Source organism: Neophocaena asiaeorientalis, unplaced genomic scaffold (genome assembly GCF_003031525.2).
Source record: "Neophocaena asiaeorientalis asiaeorientalis breed wild unplaced genomic scaffold, Neophocaena_asiaeorientalis_V1.1 scaffold365, whole genome shotgun sequence".
NCBI lineage: Eukaryota > Metazoa > Chordata > Mammalia > Artiodactyla > Phocoenidae > Neophocaena > Neophocaena asiaeorientalis.
In genome coordinates this window covers 436,062-457,718 of record NW_020172773.1, presented here as the reverse complement: position 1 = coordinate 457,718, position 21,657 = coordinate 436,062, and the positions used below count along the sequence as shown (strand labels likewise).

Genomic DNA, 21,657 nt, shown 5'->3' with positions numbered 1-21,657 from the left:
CTCTTGCGTCTCCCTCCCACCCTCCCTATCCCACCCCTTTAGTTGATCACAAAGCACCAAGCTGATCTCCCTGTTGCTATGCAGCTCCTCCCCACTAGCTATTTATTTTACATTTGGTAGTGTGTATATGTCAATGCCACTCTCTCACTTCGTCCCAGCTTACCCTTCCCCCTCCCCGTGTCCTCAAGACCATTCTCTATGTCTGCATCTATATTCCTGTCCTGCCCCTAGGTTCATCAAAACCTTTTTTTTTTTTACATTCCATATATATGTGTTAGCATAGGGTATTTGTTTTTCTCTTTCTGACATACTTCCCTCTGTATGACAGACTCTAGGTCCATCCACCTCACTACAAATAACTAAATTTCATTTCTTTTTATGGCTGAGTAATATTCCATTGTATATATGTGCCACATCTTCTTTATCCACTGATCTGTTGATGGACACTTAGGCTGCTTCCATGTCCTGGCTATTGTAAACAGTGCTGCAATGAACATTGTGGTACATGACTCTTTGAATTATCATTTTCTCAGGGTATATGCCCAGTAGTGGGATAGCTGGGTTATATGGTACTTCTATCTTTACTTTTTTAAGGAAGTTCCATACTGTTCTCCAAGGTGGCTGTATCAATTTACATCCCCAACAACAGTGCAAGAGGGTTCCCTTTTCTCCATACCCACTCCAGCATTTAGTGTTTGTAGATTTTTTCATGATGGCCATTCTGACTGGTGTGAGGTGATACCTCATTGTAGTTTTGATATGCATTTCTCTAATGATTAGTGATGTTGAGCATTCTTTCATGTGTTTGTTGGCAGTCTGTATATCTTCTTTGGAGAAATGTCTATTTAGGTCTTCTGCCCATTTTTGGATTGGATTGTTTGTTTTCTTCCTATTGAGCTGCATGAGCTGCTTGTATATTTTGGAGATTAATCCTTTGTCAGTTGCTTCATTTGCCAATACTTTACCCCATCCTGAGGGTTGTCTTTTGTCTTGTTTATGGTTTCCTTTGCTGTACAAAAGCTTTTAAGTTTCATTGGGGCCCATTTTTTAATTTTTGTTTTTATTTCCATTTCTCTATGAGGTGGGTCAAAAAGGATCTTGCTGTGATTTATGTCATAGAGTGTTCGGCCTATATTTTCCTCTAAGAGGTTGATAGTGCCTGGCCTTACATTTAGGTCTTTAATTCATTTTGAGTTTATTTCTGTGTATGGTGTTAGGAAGTGTTCTAATTTCATTCTTTTCCAGGTAGCTGTCCAGTTTTCCCAGCACCACTTATTGAAGAGGCTGTCTTTTCTCCACTGTATACTCTCGCCTCCTTTATCAAACATAAGGTGACCATATGTGCAAGGGTTTATCTCTGGGCTTTCTATCCTATTCCAATGATCTATATTTCTGTTTTTGTGCCAGTACCATACTGTCTTGATTACTATAGCTTTGTAGTATAGTCTGAAGTCAGGGAGCCTGATTCCTCCAGCTCTGTTTTTCTTTCTCAAGATTGTTTTGGCTATTCGGGGTCTTTTGTGTTTCCATACAAATTGTGAAATTTTTGGTTCTAGTTCTATGAAAAAGGCCATTGATAGTTTGATAGGGGTTGCACTGAACCTGTAGATAGCTTTGGGTAGTACGGTCATTTTCACAATGTTGATTCTTCCAATCCAAGAACATGGTATATCTCTCCATCTGTTTGTATCATCTTTAATTTCTTTCATTCTGCATACAGGTCTTCCGTCTCCTTAGGTAGGTTTATTCCTAGGTATTTTATTCTTTTTGTTGCAATGGTAAATGGGAGTGTTTCCATAATTTCTCTTTCAGATTTTTCATCATTAGTGTATAGGAATGCATTAATTTTGTGACATTAACTTAATGACATTTCTGTGCATTAATTTTGTATCCTGCTACTCTACCAAATTCACTGATTAGCTGTAGTAGTTTCCTGGTAGCATCTTTGGGATCCTCTACATACAGTATCATGTCACCTGCAAATAGTGACAGTTTTACTTCTGCTTTTCCAATTTGTATTCCTTTTATTTCTTTTTCTTCTCTGATTGCTGTGCCTGAAACTTCCAAAACTATGTTGAATAACAGTGGTGAGAATGGACAACCTTGTCTTATTCCTGATCTTAGAGGTAATGGTTTCAGTTTTTCACCATTGTAAATGATGTTGGCTGTGGGTTTGTCATATATGGCTTTTATTATGTTGAGGTAGGTTCCCTCTATACCTACTTTCTGAAGAGTTTTTATCATAAATGTGTGTTGAATTTTGTCAAATGCTTTTTCTGCATCTATTGACATGATCATATGTTTTTTCTCCTTCAGTTCATTAATACGGTTTATCACATTGACCGATTTGCATATATTGAAGAATCCTCGCATTCCTGGGATAAACCCCACTTGATCGTGGTGTATGAGCCTTTTAATGTGCTGTTGGATTCCGTTTGCTAGTAATTTTTTTTTTTTTTTTGCGGTATGCAGGCCTCTCACTGTTGTGGCCTCTCCCGTCGCGGAGCACAGGCTCCGGACGCGCAGGCTCAGCAGCCATGCTCACGGGCCCAGCCGCTCTGCGGCATGTGGGATCTTCCCGGACCGGGGCATGAACCCGTGTCCCCTGCATCGGCAGGCAGACTCTCAACTACTGCACCACCAGGAAAGCCCCGTTTGCTAATATTTTGTTGAGGATTTTTGCATCTATGTTCATCAGTGATATTGGCCTGTAGTTTTCTTTCTTTGTGACATCTTTGTCTGGTTTTGGCATCAGGGTGATGGTGGCCTTGTAGAATGAGTTTGGGAGTGCTCCTCCCTCTGCTATATTTTGGAAGAGTTTGAGAAGGATAGGTGTTAGCTCTTCTCTGAATCTTTGATAGAATTGTCCTGTGAAGCCACCTGGTCCTGGGCTTTTGTCTGTTGGAAGGTTTCTAATCACAGTCTCAAATTCAGTGCTTGTGCTTGGTCTGTTTATATTTCTTCCTGGTTCAGTCTCAGAAGGTTGTGCTTTTCTAAGAATTTGTCCATTTCTTCCAGGTTGTCCATTTTATTGGCATATAGTTGCTTGTAGTATTCTGTCATGATCCTTTGTGTTTCTGCAGTGTCAGTTGTTACTTCTCCTTTTTCATTTCTAATTCTATTGATTTGAGTCTTCTCCTTTTTTTTCTTGATGAGTCTGGCTAATGGTTTATCAATTTTGTTTATCTTCTTAAAGAACCAGCTTTTCATTTTATTGATCTTTGCTATTGTCTTCTTCATTACTTTTTCATTTATTTCTGATCTGATCTTTATGATTTCTTTCCTTCTGCTAACTTTGGGGTTTTTTTGTTCTTCTTTCTCCAATTGCTTTAGGTGTAAGGTTAGGTTGTTTATTTGAGATGTTTCTTGTTCCTTGAGGTAGGATTGTACTGCTATAAAGTTCCCTCTTAGAACTGCTTTTGCTACATCCCATAGGTTTGGGGGTCATCATGTTTTCATTGTCATTTGTTTCTAGATATTTTTGATTTCCTCATTGATTTCTTCAGTGATCTCCTGGTTATTTAGTAGCGCATTATTTAGCCTCCATGTGTTTGTATTTTTTACAGTTTTTCCTGTAATTGATATCTAGTCTCATAGTGTGGTTGGAAAAAATACTTGATATGATTTCAATTTTCTTAAATTTACCAAGGCTTGATTTGTGACCCAAGATATGGTCTATCCTGGAGAATGTTCCATGAGCAGTTGAAAGTGTATTCTGTTGTTTTTGGATGGAATGTCCTATATATATCAATTAAGTCCATCTTGTTTAGTGTATAAATTAAAGCTTGTGCTTCCTTATTTATTTTCATTTTGGATGACCTGTCCATTGGTGAAAGTGGGGTGTTAAAGTCCCCTACTATGAATGTGTTACTGTTGATTTCCCCTTTTATGGCTGTTAGTATTTGCCTTATGTATTGAGGCACTCATATGTTGGGTGCATAAATATTTACAATTGTTATATCTTCTTCTTGGATTGATCCCTTGATCATTATGTAGTGTCCTTCTTGTCTCTTGTAATAGTCTTTATTTTAAAGTCTATTTTGCCTGATATGAGAATTGCTATTCCAGCTTTCTTTTGATTTCCCTGTGCATGGAATATCTTGTTCCATCCCCTTACTTTCAATCTGTATGTGTCCCTAGGTCTGAAGTGGGTCTCTTGTAGACAGCATATGTACGGGTCTTGTTTCTGTATCCATTCAGCCAGTCTATGCCTTTTGGTTGGAGCATTTAATCCATTTACATTTAAGGTAACTATTGATACATATGTTCCTATTACCATTTTCTTAATTGTTTGGGGTTTATTTTTGTAGGTCGTTTTCTTCTCTTGTGTTTCCTGCCTAAAGAAGTTCCTTTACCATTTGTTGTAAAGCTGGTTTGGTGGGGATGAATTCTCTTAGCTTTTGCTTGTCTGTAAAGGTTTTAATTTCTCCATTGAATCTGAATGAGATCCTTGCTGGGTAGAGTAATCTTGGTTGTAGGGTTTTCCCTTTCATCACTTTAAATACGTCCTGCCACTCCCTTCTGGCTTGCAGAGTTTCTGTTAACCTTATGGGGATTCCCTTGTATGTTATTTGTTGCTTTTCCCTTGCTGCTTTTAATATCTCTTTTTTGTATTTAATTTTTGAGAGTTTGATTAATATGTGTCTCAGCATGTTTCTGTTTGGGTTTATCCTGTATGGGACTCTCTGTGCTTCCGGGACTTGACTATTTCCTTTCCCATGTTAGGGAAGTTTTCGACTATAATCTCTTCAAATATTTTCTCAGATGCTTTCTCTTTCTCTTCTTCTTCTGAGACCCCTACAATTCAAATGTTGGTGTGTTCAATGCTGTCCCAGAGGTCTCTGAGACTGTCCTCAATTCTTTTCATTCTTTTTTCTTTATTCTGCTCCCTGACAGTTATTTCCACCATTTTATCTTCCACGTCACTTATCCGTTCTTCTGCCTTAGTTATTCTGCTATTGATTCCTTCTAGAGTATCTTTAATTTCAGTTTTTGTGTTGTTCATCACTGTTGGTTTGCTCTATCATTCTTCTAGATCCTTGTTACAATGTTTCTTGCATTTTCTCCATTGTGTTTCTGAGATTTTGGATCATCTTTACTATCATTACTCTGAATTCTTTTTCAGGTAGGTTGCCTATTACATCTTCATTTATTGATCTTGTAGGTTTTTACCTTGCTCCTTCATCTGTGACATATTTTTTGTCGTTTCTTTTTTTTTTTTTTTTTTTTTAATGGGTGGGGCTGTATTCCTATCTTACTGGTTGTTTGGCCTGAGGGGTCCAGCACTCGAGTTTGCAGGCAGTTGGATAGAGCCGGGTCTTGGTGCTGAGATGAGGACCTCTGGGAGGCCTCACTCCAATTGGTATTCCCTGGCGTCTGAGGTTCTCTGTTAGTCCAGCAATTTGGACTCAGAGCTCCCACCACAGGAGCTCGGCCCTGACCTCCAGCTTGGGAACCCAGATCCTGCAAGCCAGTCACTGGAGTTTCATCCCGTCCCCTTAGCTGTCTGTGGTCCCCCACCAGTGCCTGGTAGGTGTCCTAATTGTATGTAGACACGAATCCTAGTCTGCCATCTTGACTCCGCCCTCCACCTGGCAATTGATCTTTATATACCCTTAAGGTAAATTATCTAATCCCTTTCTGTGACCCAGGGAAAATGTGCCCTTTCTACTTTCAGTCTTAAAAAAAGCCCAAAATAAGACCTGATTTATGCTGTGCTATTTTACAAAATTTAAGCTGTTGTATTGAAAGTACATAAAGAGGGCTTCCCTGGCGGCACAGTGGTTGAGAGTCCACCTGCCAAGGCAGGGGACACGGGTTCGTGCCCCGGTCCGGGAAGATCCCACATGCCGCAGAGCCGCTGGACCTGTGAGCCATGGCCGCTGAGCCTGCGCATCCAGAGTCTGTGCTCTGCAACAGGAGAGGCCGCAACAGTGAGAGGCCCGCGTACCGCAAAAAAAAAAAAAAAAGATACATAAAGGGAACTCCTCGTTAATGGGCTCTAAAGGCTGCAGATTTCCCCTTTTAAAATATTTTTCAAAAGGCCTTTAAGCTGGAAATTTTTAAGAATTCTTTTTTTGTGGTTTTAGTATTACATCGTTGATTTGATGTTCTTACCTTACAAGGGGAACCAAGGGGGTTATCACAAACAGCTACTTAACATCTGTTCAGCAGTTTACCTGCTCAGTAACATTATTCAGCATTTTATAAAAGCTATAAACCCCGAATTTATTTGCATGATTTGTAATTCTATGCATTACAAATCCAAAAGCACATTTTTATTGATTTTCCTACCACATAGCTTCCTTCCCCTTCCTCACAACTGTGTTCCACTCAACTATCTCCCCTATACTACTACTACTACTAAGAAATCCATCTCTATCTTAGTCATCTTGCGCTGTCATAACAAAATAGCATAGACTGGATGACTTAACCAATAGAAATTTATTTTCTCACAATTCTAGAGGCTAGAAGTCTGAGGTCAGGGTGCCAACATGGTCAGGTTCTGCCAAACACCTTCTTCCTGGTTTGCAGTCGGCTAAAGACCCTCTTCCTGGCTTGCAGTTGGCTACTTTCTCTCTGTGTCCTAACATGGCAGAGAGCAAGCCCTCTGTTGTCAATTCTTGTAAGAGCACTAATCCCAAGATCAGGCCCTACTCTCATGATCTCATCTAACCATAATTACCTCCCAAAGGCCCCATCTCCAAATACATCACATTGGTCACTAGGGCTTCAACATAGGAATTTTGGGTGGACACAAACATTCAGTTTATAGTGATCTCATTGGATCTATTGCAAATTTTGGGTCCTGTTCTCCAATTCACAACCTCTTCCAGACACACACACACACACCCTCACCAACCACCCCATCCTAATTAGAGACACACACACACACACACACACCTCATCACTGTCATCATCAGGCTCTTGCAAGCAGTGGAAGCCTTGCTAGCAAGAACCATCACCATATAGTATTACTTCACCTCATCTGCACATGGTGAGCCTTGCAGTGCCAGCGTGCTGGATGTTGGGGAGGTAATCTGTCTGTGCCCCGGCTCTTTGGGGCAATGCCCGCCGTAGCTTGCTACTTGTCAGATACCCGCCACATCATCATCTGTTGCCAGCTCACATCTCCCAGTGTGCTGTGAATGCAGGTTAGGCCAATCTAGGCATCATGCACTTTTTAAATGCTTCTAACACATTTTCTTCTCACGTTTCAAAGGGCATTCTGGCCACTTAGAAATGTGTATATGCATGAATCTCTATGTGCCCATAAAGCAGACTTGAAAACCATAATGAATAAGATTCTTAGCATCTAATGAATGACTCAGTCTTCTTTAGAATGAGTCAGCACCACTTTGTTAACTGTGAGGGATTTCATCAACTTTCTTATGTTAGCGTCTATGGGAAATAGTTTTTGGAAGACTGTCTCAAAGAGCTTGAATGAAATTGAAGCAAGTGAGCCTACAGGTACCCAGGGACCACAAGAATATCCAAATATTGGCCTGTAGATTTCTCATTATATGCCCAACCACAGCTTCATAAAGCAGGACTGAATAAAATTGGCTGCAAAGGTAACCTAGCTAATGAAGCAAGAAATGAGTTGGTGAGCAGAAATTATTCCTACATGGTACAATTAATTGTGACCCAAGACTCCCTCAACAGTGTTTTTAGGATCCCCTGAGGTGTTTTTTTGGTTTGTTTTTGTCAGATGTCAAATGTCATCCACTTGAGTATTTAAGCATTGCATTGTCCTTATTAGCTGTGACCCTAGCTTGTGACACCTATGGATGAAGACTTTTGTCCAAGGCTGTGCTCTGGCTGTGTAACCCTAGGATATCACTTAACCTCTGAGCTGTTTTTTTCTCATTTATAAAATAAGCTGTTATCTGCCATGCTCACCTCCCAGAGTTATGAGACCAAAAGTATATAATCCACCTTGAAGCACTTTGTAAAGTATTAAGAATTTTTAGAGTTTTAATTAATTGTATTGGTTTTCATTTGCTATGACAAAAGGACTGTTTTATAGACCCTTCTTTTTCTTTATAAATGCTGTATACTTTGAAATTACATACTCTTCTAAAATGAAGACTGTGCAAGTGTCCTGTGGATCTTGAATTCTTTTCCTTAGATCACTGATGCACTCAGATTTCCTCACAAAGGCAGGATTAGAGGTGTCATCTCTAGCCACGGAGTAGATCTACTGCCCACAGTAGGGCTTGTCAGGGAACATGAATTTTCACCTCTTGCTATGAGGTGGTAGAAAGAGTTGGTGAAGGAGACAAAGACATTCCTGGTATAATGCTTCTCTCAGAAAATAATTCTCCTTACACTCTGACACCAGTTTCCTTACCTTTATAGATTCCTTTGTTAGGCACACAGCACATGGCTGTGTGACAAGAATGATTCTGGCATTTTCAGAGTTATTGTCTAAAATATTCTCCCACCTTCCTATCTGGTGTCTTTTAATCTCACTGAACATCAACCCCATTCGACCAGTAGCTCTGCTCTAATGGTATTTTTTCTTCTATGGTTCTTTGTACTAATTATTTCACATGCTACTGAATGCTGCTGTGCTTTTCCATGTATTAACTTTACAGGCTGCCGTCAGTTTGCACCTTACGTACTGTGCTTCCTGGGGTGTTAAAGAGTTAAAATAATAAAATCTCTTGCCAGGCATGAAGCTTCCTTCACAGGCTGACTTGCCAAAAAATGACCTAACTAACCAGGTTTTGAATACCTTGTTAATTTGACTTGTAATTTCCTCCAAGTGAAGCACAAAAATTGTTTATATATGCACATTGGAAATGAACAATAATATGTGTTTCCTACCCCTTTTCTTTGCAATTAATGTTTCTATATGTTATGGCAAATGGAAATACATTCCCAATACTTGGGCTCTGCTTTTCAGCAATATTATGCTGTGCCACTTACTTTCCAAACATTCATCCATACCTGCTATTAAATCTAGACAATTGTCTGGCTGAAGCTTTCATCTGAACTTGCTATTTACCTAACCTTCATTGTACCTGTGTGGCCACTTCATTACACTCTCTCCAGCAGCTAAGGAGCTCTTTGATCACTTCTGAAGTCTCACTGAGAGGGCTACTTCCTTTTAGATTTAGCCCTTGCTAGCATTAAATGTGAGCTAATTCCTTCATTTTTCATTATTTCCTTGATTTTCTTAAAGCAACAGCATTAAAGCATTCCTGCTGGCATTTATTAATTTTTATTTCTTTTTCACTTTATCTCTCAAAAGCCCCAACCTTGTATAGGTAAAATATTAACCTGTAGTTTCCTGATGACCAAAACGGCATTTGGCTTGGGGTGGGGGGTGGGGGTAGGGGGAGGACCATTAGCAGTCAACTGTATCCTTTCCCTAGTGTCCTATCCATAAGGAGCACTTCCTGTTTTGCTGTGCATCCAACAATCCAGCTAACAAAGCACCACTGCCTTCCACTATTTTTATTGTCCTGATGTTTTGGAAAATTACACTGATAGATTATGTTTCCAGGCAGGCCGCAGTTGTTTCTGCACTTTGGAGTTGAGTCACTATACCACTTTCCTACAACCAGCCCCACTGTTTATTTTAAAGAAGGACAAAGAAAGTAATTTTTCTTGGGAAAGAAAACTGTTTCTCCTGCAACTTGCTTTCCTCTATTTGACAGTATCCATTGTTTAGCTACATGTTTAAGCTCTGTGGGTAGGCTGGGTATTTCTTCAATTCAGAGAAGGGATCTCAAATCCACAATTTGCAGTCATTGCTCCTATAGGTTTATAGGTTTTCAGATAAGTGATTGATTGGAAAGAACAAATTAGCAGGGATAAGGAGACATTAGTCAAATGGCAGAAAGAGATGTTAGGAAGAAATACAGCAAATACAATGCAACAGTGCTCAACCTTTCTTTATTACCAAGATTCTAGGAAAGCGCCAAATTCTAGAGGTTGGTGTCAGTCAAGATATGTGTATGACATTTCAGAAAGGACTGCCTTCTAAATTCAAGTTAAAATTTCGATGCTCTTTAGTAACGCTAGTTTCTAATAATTTTTCTCCTTAGAAGAGAATATTTTAAGAAGGAAAAGTCACATCTGCCTTCTCTAATTTCTGGGAGAAAATCTGTTTTATAAGTATGCACAAACTAAAAGAGTCCTTGTGCAGATACTAAGCTTTAAGGTAGTAGTTTATTCTCCAACTTCTGTTTGAGATATCTGAATATCTGAATTTTTGTATAGCTAAAATTCATATTTCTAGGGCCACATATCAAGAGATTGTGATTCACTGAGTAAGGTCCAGGACTCTTCCTAGTTAACCAACAAGCCTAGTAATTCAGGTGCAGGTGGTCAAAGAGGAAACCTCCACTCCCCGACCACATAAAGGGACGCCGCTCATCCAGGCTTCCACTTCTAAGCACCAAGATTCAGAATGTCACCACCGAACTAAATCCTCCTGTGACTTACCATTTCTCATCACCCTCCAAACATGACAGGAACCCTCAGATGCCCCCTTATGTCAGAGTACTTTTTCCTAAACAGAAATGTGAGAATTTTACGATAAACTTTGTGTCACCTATCAAGCAGTACAATTTGTATTAAACTTTTTAGAGAAGGTAACATGTCCTCTCTATGGCTGGCAGTAGCAAACACAGAGGTAGGCCACCTTAATTATAAGTGTGCCCCATTTTAAGAAAGCCCAAAATACCAGTAGATTCATGGAGGTTGGTGTTCCTTACAAGTGCACAACAGTCTATTTCAAGATGGATCATGTCAGTTGCTGGAATGGTCCTAGGACCCAGAATAAATCACTAAAATGCCACAAGGAGAGGAGCCAGAGTCCATGGCCATCCAATGAGAGCTAAAGATAAAAGCAGAGCTGGAGGTTTAATGTAAGCCACTGGGCTAGACAGAAATCCACTTGCATAACATTTTTCAGGATTCAACTTGCATAAGAAATCTTCCTTTGTATAAACAAGACAGTGGGCAACTCTTAACTCTTATGATGCCTTGGTGACATAGATAAAATCACCCCCGCTCAATGGACACAGCTCTGTGGGATCCCCAGTGGGAGAGTGGAACTCAGGTTCAATTTCAGTCCTTCTTTTCCCCTCATCCCAGATTCCTGAGGCAGGGCCACCTGCAAATCCTTCTCAACAGTCCTGCCAAGCGTTCCCTTTTATATATCAACACATTCATCTGTTTGAAGGAAGGGTACAGACAATTCTCTAAAATAATAGAAGAAAACATTTATTTGCACTAGATACCATTACTTCAGGGGAGCTAAATATGTTATTATTTAGCTGACCTGACTTCAATCCCCGGGGAGAGGTTATTTCTGTGGTTTTGTTCTAAAACATTTCCTTCTACTGGGAGACTAGGGGAGTCTTCGTGCGTGCTCAGGTGTGATGGAGAAGTTGCAATATGCCAGCCTCCTCAGCCGGCTGCAGAGAGTAAAGGAGCAGTCCCAGGTGATCAATCAAGCAATGGCCGAGCTAGCAACCATTCCCTATCTACAGGACATCAGTCAACAGGAGGCGGAATTGGTACGCATTTGTTTTTCTTTGTTTAAGGCTTTCACAAGCCCTGAGCCAATAAAAGAGTGATATGGTCTGAAAAAGAATGTGACAATAAATGCAGTCCGAGGGCAAACTCCCCAACCCTCATGAAGCATTCTAATGAAGAAACTGGAAAATGTAGAAGTGTGTGTGTGTGTGTGTGTTTTATTTGCCCACCCTAACTAGCTTCCTTTTTTTTTTTAATAGCAAGACCTTTGTGATGTATGAAAATATGGAAGAGGGCTGATTATTCATATTTTGAGTCAGGCTTTTTTGTTTCAAGTAAAGTGAAATTTTAATACATTGTTTCTTAACTCCAAGATATGTTAATACAGGATGCTCTTCGATGGAAAAGTAAGAGGAAAAAACAGTAATTGCTGGATAGAAAACTGACCCTACAAAATCATCCATAGCATTTTCTTATTTACTTCTAATGTCACATATATGCTGGCAGTGCCAACACTCGCACACATATGTACATTTAGTTAAGAGAGGTGTCTTGAGGGGAAAATGTAGTCAAATGATGGGGTGTTTTTTTTTTTAACTGAATTGACCAGTTAGCTCAGAAAACACAGAGCCTGTCAAAAACTAGTTCAAGAAATATCTTATAGAACAAATCTCCAAACAGGTGTTTATATTATAACCATAATTTATATTAGAAACAATAGCACCTCGTTTGAAAAACAATTATTAATCAGTGTGATGGCCATTCAAGGAAAGGTAAAATTCACTCCATATAAAGCTCCTAATGTGTTGCTGGGAAGGGCTCTTTGAGGCTCTAATTGAATGTAGCGAAAACTAATTACAGACCTGAATTGAATTCACATAGCAAGGAAGAGAACAACCCAAACTTATCACCTGTAATTTTCAGAGAACTAAAGGAACCCTCCCTCTTTGAACTTTTAAAGTTGTTACAAATTAATCAAGAAATGAACCGCCAACGTTTATAATGTTCATCTGAACCTGTAAAAGTATATTAAATAAATACTGATATTCAAAGTAAGCATATAAAACCGAGTAGCTTTATTTTATATAATAAAATAACAAAACTCCACATACTAAACATTAAAACTATGAGAAAAAAAGTCTATTAGTCAAGAATTTACTAAGTCAAAACTGTCAATAATACTTTCTAAACCTGTATGGTTATGTGCACAGAACACCTTCTAAAAGGCTAAGTGTTTATCCTACCATTCGTAAGGCATTCAGGAGTGCAGTAAGTGTGGAGCTTTCAAAGTGCATATTATAGTCAATTTTAGATGATTAATGCTCCTCTGAGATAAAAGAAAGCGAAGAAAATGTTAATTTAAGAAGCTGGCACAATGTTGATCCTGTCTTCCTGAAAAGCACATTCAAGATTTAAATGAAAAATACAAGGGAGTTTTCTGCACTTAGGTCTTCTTAACCACACATCTGCAGCCTTCTTTTTCCTGGAAATACTTATATTTCTAAATATACACAAAGAGCACAATACTAGCATTATTAACATCACTAACTAATGTGTTAGTGCAACATTCCACTACCCGAAACCTTGGAAAACAGGATTTCATGGGATATTTTCATAATTTATATACCTACTAGAAAAAAAGTAAATGTATAGGAATGTATATGTGCAAGCCAAATATTTAAAAATCATGTATCTTGCAAGGGTTCATCACCTTAAGTAACAGATTTTACTTTCCAGCTTCCAAGCATAGGTTAACCTAGATACAAATCCTCGAAACACCTTTTATGATGCTATATAAACACTGACTACTCGGTAGAAGAGTTTTGAGTGACTCAACTCTCTACCCTCCTGTTTAAGCTCTGCAATATCTAAAGAACAGAAAGATTATCTAAGGGTTCATAATGTTTGACGCCATGGTGAACTGAGCTGGAATATGTTCATTTTTAGAGAACTTTCTTTTTTAGCTTTGAATGTCACATGGCTTCATGTGGCCTCATTATTTTGCAGCCACATATAAAGTGTGTGTATAGGATTATTTTAAATTGGAATATGGCAGTTCGGGGCAAAGGGTGGAATGTTTTAAACTTGCCTTTGAAATGGAACCTAAAAAAGTAATCCTGGTTATTTTGAAATTTTAGAAAAGAAAAGCATAGTAAAAGAACATAAATGAGCTAGATCCTTTAAGAGGCAATAAAACAACACAATTTTAGTATGGTCCTCTGGTGAGCTTTTGCATGATGCCTAGAATTATGATACATTAGCCTCAGGAGAAAATATTAAAATGTGTTCATGTACTACATGCCATTCCCTGAGAGAATTAACTACCGCCTTCATTCTTTACAACCCAAATCTGTTTTTACAAAACATCAACACTTACTACATTAAAATCTATATGTTTTCTACAAATTTTCAAGAATCTTTCCATTGTTTCAGTATTTTATATCTGCAATAATACTTGGTAATGACTGAAGCAGAGATGAGGTGGCAGTGTTCATTGTCGGAAAGTTGAGTAATAAAATCATCAGCGTACAAATGATTTTTTAATTAGGTTTTAATCTGTGTATTTAGAGAAGTTATTTCTGTGTGAATTCCACACTGATAATTTTTATCTTGGTGCCACAGCTGCAGTCACTAATGGCAGATGCTATGGACACCCTTGAAGGAAGAAGAAACGATAAAGAACGTGTGTGGAATACAATTCAAAAGGTAAAACTTTCAGCTGAAGGAAAAAGACATATTATTCTCAAAGAAAATGTCCATCTTGGGTCAAATCTGTTTAAAAGATAAAAAGAAAAGGAAATTCCTGGGGTTGTTTTATTGGTTGTTTTCTTTTTAAAATAAATGCAGCTCTCTCCCTGGAAGTGTAGCCAAAATCAAATATGGATTTATTTAATCTGTTTCCTAAGGTCTGCTGCTTTTCTGACTGTGGTCATATGCTTTTATGGGTCTCTTATCACGCTCATTTTCATATTGTATTTTCGTTATCTGCTCCTTTATTATTGGTTATTATAGATATTTTTAAAGCCCTTTCATCAATGTTTTAGTTTGCTCCCCAACCCTTTCTTCCATAATGGTCACTTGAGGAATAATGGCTACATTTCAGAGAACTACAAATGAACTAGCACATTGATGTTTGGGGTGAAGGAGTAACAGACGGGTTGTTAGAAGTAGAACATCCCTTCATTGGTTACCTGAGTTATGCAAAACAAGCACTGAGATGCACCTGGCCCCAGCTACTCGGGAGACTTGTGTGATACCACGGGCCCCTCTGGCAATGCAGGAAGGAGTAAGTAGTGTTGGGTCTCCAGTCCAGCTAAAGGTGATAAATTCTGGTCAATCTACTCCCCACTCAGTTTCCTCCAATCACGGTAAGAACCCACAAAGGGAGAACTGGTGTCAGGAGATGTGAGAAGAGCAAACCAAAGAAGCCTTCAGTTTAAGAGGTAAAGTCAGCCATGAGGGATTCCAATGCATCTGCAGAAATGTGTGTCTTCTGTAATCAATTCAGAGGCCCTATGATAAATGCATAGAACAGAAATCAACAGAGCTCAGCAAATATTGGTTGGATATCTACTGTGCCTGAAAGAACACTGTATGTTAAGGATATTGTGCTAGACAAGACAAACACAGCCCCTGCCTATATGGGCCTACCCATCTAGGAAAGAAGACAGTTATTAAACAGCTACTTACTTATAAGTTTACTAACTATTATATTTAAAAAGTGGATGTTCAATGATCTGTGGGAACAAAGACAGGAATATAATCTGGTCTGAGAGATCAGAGAATCCATCTCTGAGAAAGTGATATTTATAAAACATTTAAAGGATAGTAGTAGTTATCCAGATGAAAAGGGAGATTTCTACACAGAGGAATAAGTTTGTACCAAGAATGCTAAGAAAGCATGGCAAATTCAAAAACTGACAAAGGAACGAGGAACATATTTCAAAATGAAGTGCAGAGGCAGAAGAAGTCAAATCACAGAAGGTCTTAAAAATTACATTAAGGATTTTTTAAGGATTTGGTCCTAAAAACTATGTTTGGGGAAGTATTAATATTTATCTGATAAATATTTTTGAGACATCACTAGGGCTGTAGTGGGAAAACAGATCGGGGCTACAGAAATTTGGGGAGGTCAGTTATAAGGATGTGACTTGATGTACAGTGGTGGGCACAGAGATGGAGAGAAGCAGACAGATGTAAGAAATATTCGGGAAACAAATATACAGGCCTTATTCACTGATTGCATATGGGAGTTTAGAAAAAAGAAAAGGTTAGAATGATGCCCAGACATTGGGTTTGAGCCACTAGGCAGGGAATAGGAAGAGGTTCGCTGGTGCAAAGGAAAGAAATACTTCAACGAAGCAGCTTTTGGCTGAGAACATAAACTCTTTCAGAGTCCACAGAAACCACACCAGGTACTTGAAAGGGAACTTAATATACAGAATGGTTAACTGTGTATGAAATAGGTAACTGAAAAGGAAAACAATAATTCATTACCAAGGAAGCAATTAAAGGAAACAGCTACCACCCCCTAGGGCTGGAGAATCAAAGAGAAGAGGTTGCAATTACTAAAACTTAGAAACTTGGAGCAGGGACCTGGCTGAGCCAAAACTCAGATCTCCTACTAGGAGGTGCTATTTAGCTGGTGCTAGTGTCCCTGAACTTGGAGGAGGGGTCGTGAAGGGCTGAGACTTAGACTTCTGAGGAAGGGGCACTAACTCACTAGTGCTGATGGGGAGTGAAAGAAGGCAGTTTTAATGGGGGTAATCTGGCAACTTTTGGAAAAACCAAATTCCACTGCTACTACAGAAAAGAATGTATGTTTCTGGAGCAAAGAAACTTTGCTGAATAGATGCTCATGGGAACTCCAAGCAGACAGGAAGTCCGCAGCAAATAACCAGGAAGCAGCAAGTCCCTCCTTTCTCCTTGGGTTTTACAGTGTCCCTCTAATCGACCCCTATTGATGGAGACAAAGAGCTGGCAAAACAGAAATGGGGTTTCCAGAGTTCCAGTCCCAGCATCAAGGAGCTAATTACAGAAGGGTGGGTTTGGAATTAAGAGACAATAGGCTAATAACTAGGCCAAAAGTGCACTGAACTTAGGGTGCCGGCAAGATATCCAAGGTGAAGTACAGGAGTCTGGAGTTCTGAATAGAAAATTGAATAGAGATAGAGTTTTCTAAGTCATTGGCAAATTGGTGGTAACTGAAATCATTTGAGTGGATGACATGGCAGAGAAAGAGCGTATAAGAAGAAGAGAGGTTTGGGGAGCACATTTCAAATTTAGGAGGAGACTAAGAAGGAATGGCAAGACGAACTGGAGCCAGAGGTAAACAAAATCCAATGCTCATGAGAGTCAAGTGATATAATTAAATATTTCTGCTGACTATAGAAATAACTGTTTAGCACAGGGGGTAGCAAACTACAGTTCACAGGTCAAAACCAACCAACCACTTATGTTTGTAAATAGAGTTTACTGCACACAGCCATGCCATTCACTTAAGTATCATCTATGTCACCTTGGCCAAGTTGAGTAGTTGCCACAAAGACCATATAACTCACGAAGCCTAAAATATTTACTATCTGACCCTACACAAAAAGTCTGCTGTACGCTTATACCCTGCTTTAAAGCATTATCCCTCCCAGAAATATGTGCATTTGTACAGTAAATATTTATAGTTGCAAATCCAAGAGAGAACAGAATAGTCCAATTATGAAATTCCAAGGACTAGCCAAACAGGTGGAAGAGTGATTGACATTCGTCTATACCTGTCTGCATCTTGTAGACAACCACCAGTTTCACCTCACTCTACACTAGTGTTCTGACGCCCACATTCATAGGAGCATTTAGCCCACAGCTTCCCGCTTTGCCCTTACTGCAGTTATCTATTGCTGTGTTAAAAATCATTCCAAATATAGTGGTTTAGAACGACAACGTTATCTCTCACAGTTCTATGTGTTGACTAGACTTAGCCAGGTGGTTCTTGCTCAGTGTCTCTCATGCAGTTCAATCTCGTGGCTTCTGTGCCTGGGACTGGAGGAGTCACCTGAAGGCTAAAATGGACTGGACTCACACATGTGGTGACAGCTGATACGAGTCAGCTGAGACACTGACTAGAGTGCCTAAATGTGGCTTCTCCATGTGAATTAGGCTTTAAACAGCACAACAGCTGGGTTCCAAGAGGAAGTATCTCTAGAGAAAGGGAAGTATTTAAAAACTACCAGTCCTCTAAAAGGCTAGGCCCAGAACTGGCATAGCAACTGCCACCCTATTCTATCGGTCAAAGCAGTCACAGCCCAGCCCAGAATCAGGGGATTGGAGAAACAGATTCCAATTCTGCAAGGAGGAGTGAGTGATATGTGCATTTGTGGAAAGAATGAAATGATAGCATCCATCTTGGAGATAAGCTTTAGCAGTAGAGCCATGGATCAGGGCCCAGGGCTGGAAAACATACCTGCAAGCAAGCAGGAGTCAGGAGAATAGTCAAGTCAAGGCCTCCGAGCCTGGAACACATCAGAGCCACTCAACCCAACCACTGGGTATCTAGAAAGACTTACTGGTGAGCAGCCAATCTTTCCAAATTAAAAGCCCTTAGCTTTCTAAATGGAGGCTCCTGAGAGGTCTTTAAGAAGGTGTGAATGGGAAGGAACGCGGTGCCAAATTTTTCCCAAGGGCTTTTAATTTGGTCAGTGTGACTCTACAAAGCATGATCCTATCACTTTCAGATGATTCCGGTAGCAAGTAAGTAATTTCCTTTTACTGCTACAGAGTTCATTTGCGTGTGCAGGAAAAAAAATAATTATTTTTTAAAAAGCTAATTGTACAAGCTACATTACGTTCTGAGCCCACTAGAAGTTGATATCAGCATCACCACCTCTGAGATCTGTTATCTGTAATAGAAACAGCTGTTGTACCTAATGAAAACACTTGAAATTTTCATCTGAAGCAGAATTATAGCAGCACCTCCTAGTTCCACAGAGTTAAAGGGTCTGTCAGAATCGCCATTACCTAACACAATTTTCAGGGCTCCACTTTGTTACAGGTCTATAAAAAGACTGTCAAGATGAAGCCTGATTCATGAGGGCTGACCTCCTGTCTATATTTTGTTATCTTTGAGATTTCTCTAAGAACTTGGAAAGAAAAAGAATGAGAAAATTCTGGGCTTTTTTCCTGATTCACCAGAACTAAAATACTGTGTATTCTTTATAGAGTTTTAGGAAAGTGGCTCCTGTTTTTCTTTGGCTTTACAGAGTATTGGCTTTCCAGTAATTAATTCCAGAAAGATATATGCATGTTGGTTTAGCTGTGCAAATACAAAAATAAGCAGATTGTGTCCAAAAAAAAAGGGTAAATTTTCTTGTGTTGGAAAGTCCCATGCCATGACAGGACTCTTTAAATAAGAGTATCACACTTTGCTTAGTTTTAGTCTGTAACACAAATACCTGAGAAAACACACCCCTCTGAATATCCCACACGTCCTGTTAGCACACTGCTCATTCCTGCATTCAGTGACTGGGGCAGACACTGTCCTAGATGCTGGAGATACAGCAATGAAAAAGCAGTGCCCTCATGATGTTTGCATTCTGCTAGAGAAAAGTAGGCAATAAACTACCTAAAGAAATATGGAATATAAGTAATAAATGCCATGGCTGGAGAAAGCAGGAAAGGAAAATGGAAAGTACAAGATGACTGCAACTGCAATAGAATACCCAGGGCAGGATTCACCAAGGTGATAACTGAACAAATATCTGAAAGAAATGCAAACCATGCAAATATCTGGTGAGAAGCATTCCAAGTAAAGGAAACAGCAAACTCAAAACCTTGAGACTGGAGGGTGCCTGGTACATACAAGGATCTGCAAGGAGGGCAAGGTGACTGGAGTAGAATGACACGAGTAATACGAGATGAAGTGAGAGAGCAGAGGAGGTAATGTTTTGTCAAACAGAAAAACAAAAAACACTCTAAGCTGCTGAGGTGAGAAGACATGGAAGGGGGCAACAGTGGAATCAGGAAGACCAGTTAGGAGGTTACTGCAATGATACCAGAGAGTAATAACGATGGCTGGAACCCAAGGTTGCGTGGCTTGAACCTTGAACCTAGACAGTGGCAGTGGATATGAGAAGTGGTCTGATTCTGTCTTCTATCCATAAGAAGAACAAAGACTTATTTACAGGGAGGCTAGTACAGTAAAAAGCACCCTGAACTAGCGATTCAAAGACTGGGTCTGTCACAAATTAGCTCAGAAGCCACATCCTTTCTCTAGGCCTCAGTTTTTTCATCTGTAAAAATAAAGGTATTGAGCTAGAAGATTCAAAATCCCCTCCCAGCTCTGAATAAATGGGTCTTTTGAAAGCCAGATCATCAAAATGCAAGAAGAGTTCATGTTTACTGAGCTCTTAATATGGGTCAACACTCTCCTATTCACTTTACATACAGCAGCTCACTAACCCTCACATAAGGTAAAAGGTATAATTTATTAAACAGAGAAGTTTACCAGTTTTCCTAAAGTCACACAGCCAGTAAGTGGTAGAACCAGGACTTGATCTGGCCTTAGAGCCTAATCTCTTTCTTGATAGGAGCCCAAGCTTTGGGCAACCTGAAAAAGCCCGACTGACCACCATTTTTATATATGGCTGAGCGTTCAGGTGTGAAGCCAAATGGGGAATTATGATGGCCTCCAATCAAAGTGGAATCTGGCCATAAACTAGCCCAGTGTGTCTGTCTTCAATTCTCAAAATAAAGTTCTTTCAATCTGAGCCAAAGAAGTCACTAAGGAATTTTCGGTTTAGTCTACCTTTGTGATCTGGCCATATAGGATCCTCCTCCTCTGTACCTTAGTTTTCCATCTCTAACCAGAAAGAATGCAGAGCCTCAATCTACAAAACCTTGACCATGAATTCAGCTCCCACTTGTGGGACCTTGGGCAAGTCACAGCCTACTGAGAAATATACAGTGTGTTCATACCCTTACCACCTACAGAGCCTATGATTTTGTGTTACTTAGCATTGAATCCTAAGGCCCATTATGAACTAAGCCTGAAGAGAAATAGAAAAAGGAATCTTTAGAAAAAGGAGTCTTTTAAAAAAACGTGCCAACTGTTAAGTTGGAACATTCTTATTTCTTCTCACCAGAGACTCAGTTTAGAGAAACATTTAAGCAACACTGTCTACAACTCAGAAGACAAAGCTGCTGGCTCTTAATTTACAAAGTCTAAATTTCACACTGCAAAGATCAGAATTTAATCTGGTATGACATAAAATATTGTTTTATTCTGATCCGCCTCTAGATCTCTGATTTGAGACTAAATAAAGAGAAATAAAACTGTTACTTTACAAGTAGTGAGAGAAATACTTCAGCATCTAATCATTATCCTATGAATTTTCATGAGAAGAAATGCTACCCTACAATTTCTTCAAATATTAAAATATAACGCAGTACATCATAATCTTTAATGAGTCCAATGAATGGAGTTAAGGTAGATATCTTTAAACCATCCATATGAACTTATTCAAAATGATTTAGCTTTGGGGGTTCCTTTATCTCTTGAAATCTTAACTTATAAATCATACTCATCTTCACTGTCATACAGGAATGACATTCATTGATATAGTAATTTGGTCTTTTAAGATAAAAATGTGATAGAATTGTATGTCACTTAACAACTCTGTTCTGTGCAAGGCTGCTGACATAGGCAGAGCAAGAAGGGGAAAGTGCAAATTCAGAGATGGGCTGGGGCAGTTGGTTGAAGACGAAAGAACAAATTGGAACATTTTATTTACTTTCCACATCAGCATTCAAACCTGAGTCCTTCCAGGAGCTCCGCTGAGAGAGATTGCCCATGTGGCACTATCATTCATCAGCCAGTCGTCTGGGCTGACTAATATGCGGTTGGGGGCTGCAGTTGTGTCTCTGACAGTGCTGCTGTCTTTTCAAAGATTCAGCAACCGCACCACTCGTCTGCAAAGCAGTTTGTCCAGCAATCAGGCTTTTCCTGTGTGTCTTGTTCTTTAAGGAGTCTCCACAGATTTATTGCAATTTGATTCTGAATCTTCTCAGCTTCTGGTTATGGGCTTCCTCGTTAGCATATCCCCAAATTCCTTTAGAGCATGTGCTCCGAGCACCGCTAAGCAGTTCCGTCCGTGGCATAGTGCAGATCATCAT

General features: G+C 39.4%; 1 protein-coding gene across 1 annotated transcript in view; it reads left to right on the top strand.

Annotated features, from left to right (window-relative positions):
• Positions 1-21,657, top strand: part of SPATA16 (spermatogenesis associated 16) — a 221,456-nt gene that overhangs the window by 175,057 nt on the left and 24,742 nt on the right. The window contains exons 8-9 of the mRNA XM_024740856.1: positions 11,373-11,537; positions 14,119-14,202. Of these exons, the coding sequence (XP_024596624.1) occupies positions 11,373-11,537; positions 14,119-14,202 (249 nt within the window). The remainder of the gene's footprint in view (positions 1-11,372; positions 11,538-14,118; positions 14,203-21,657) is intronic.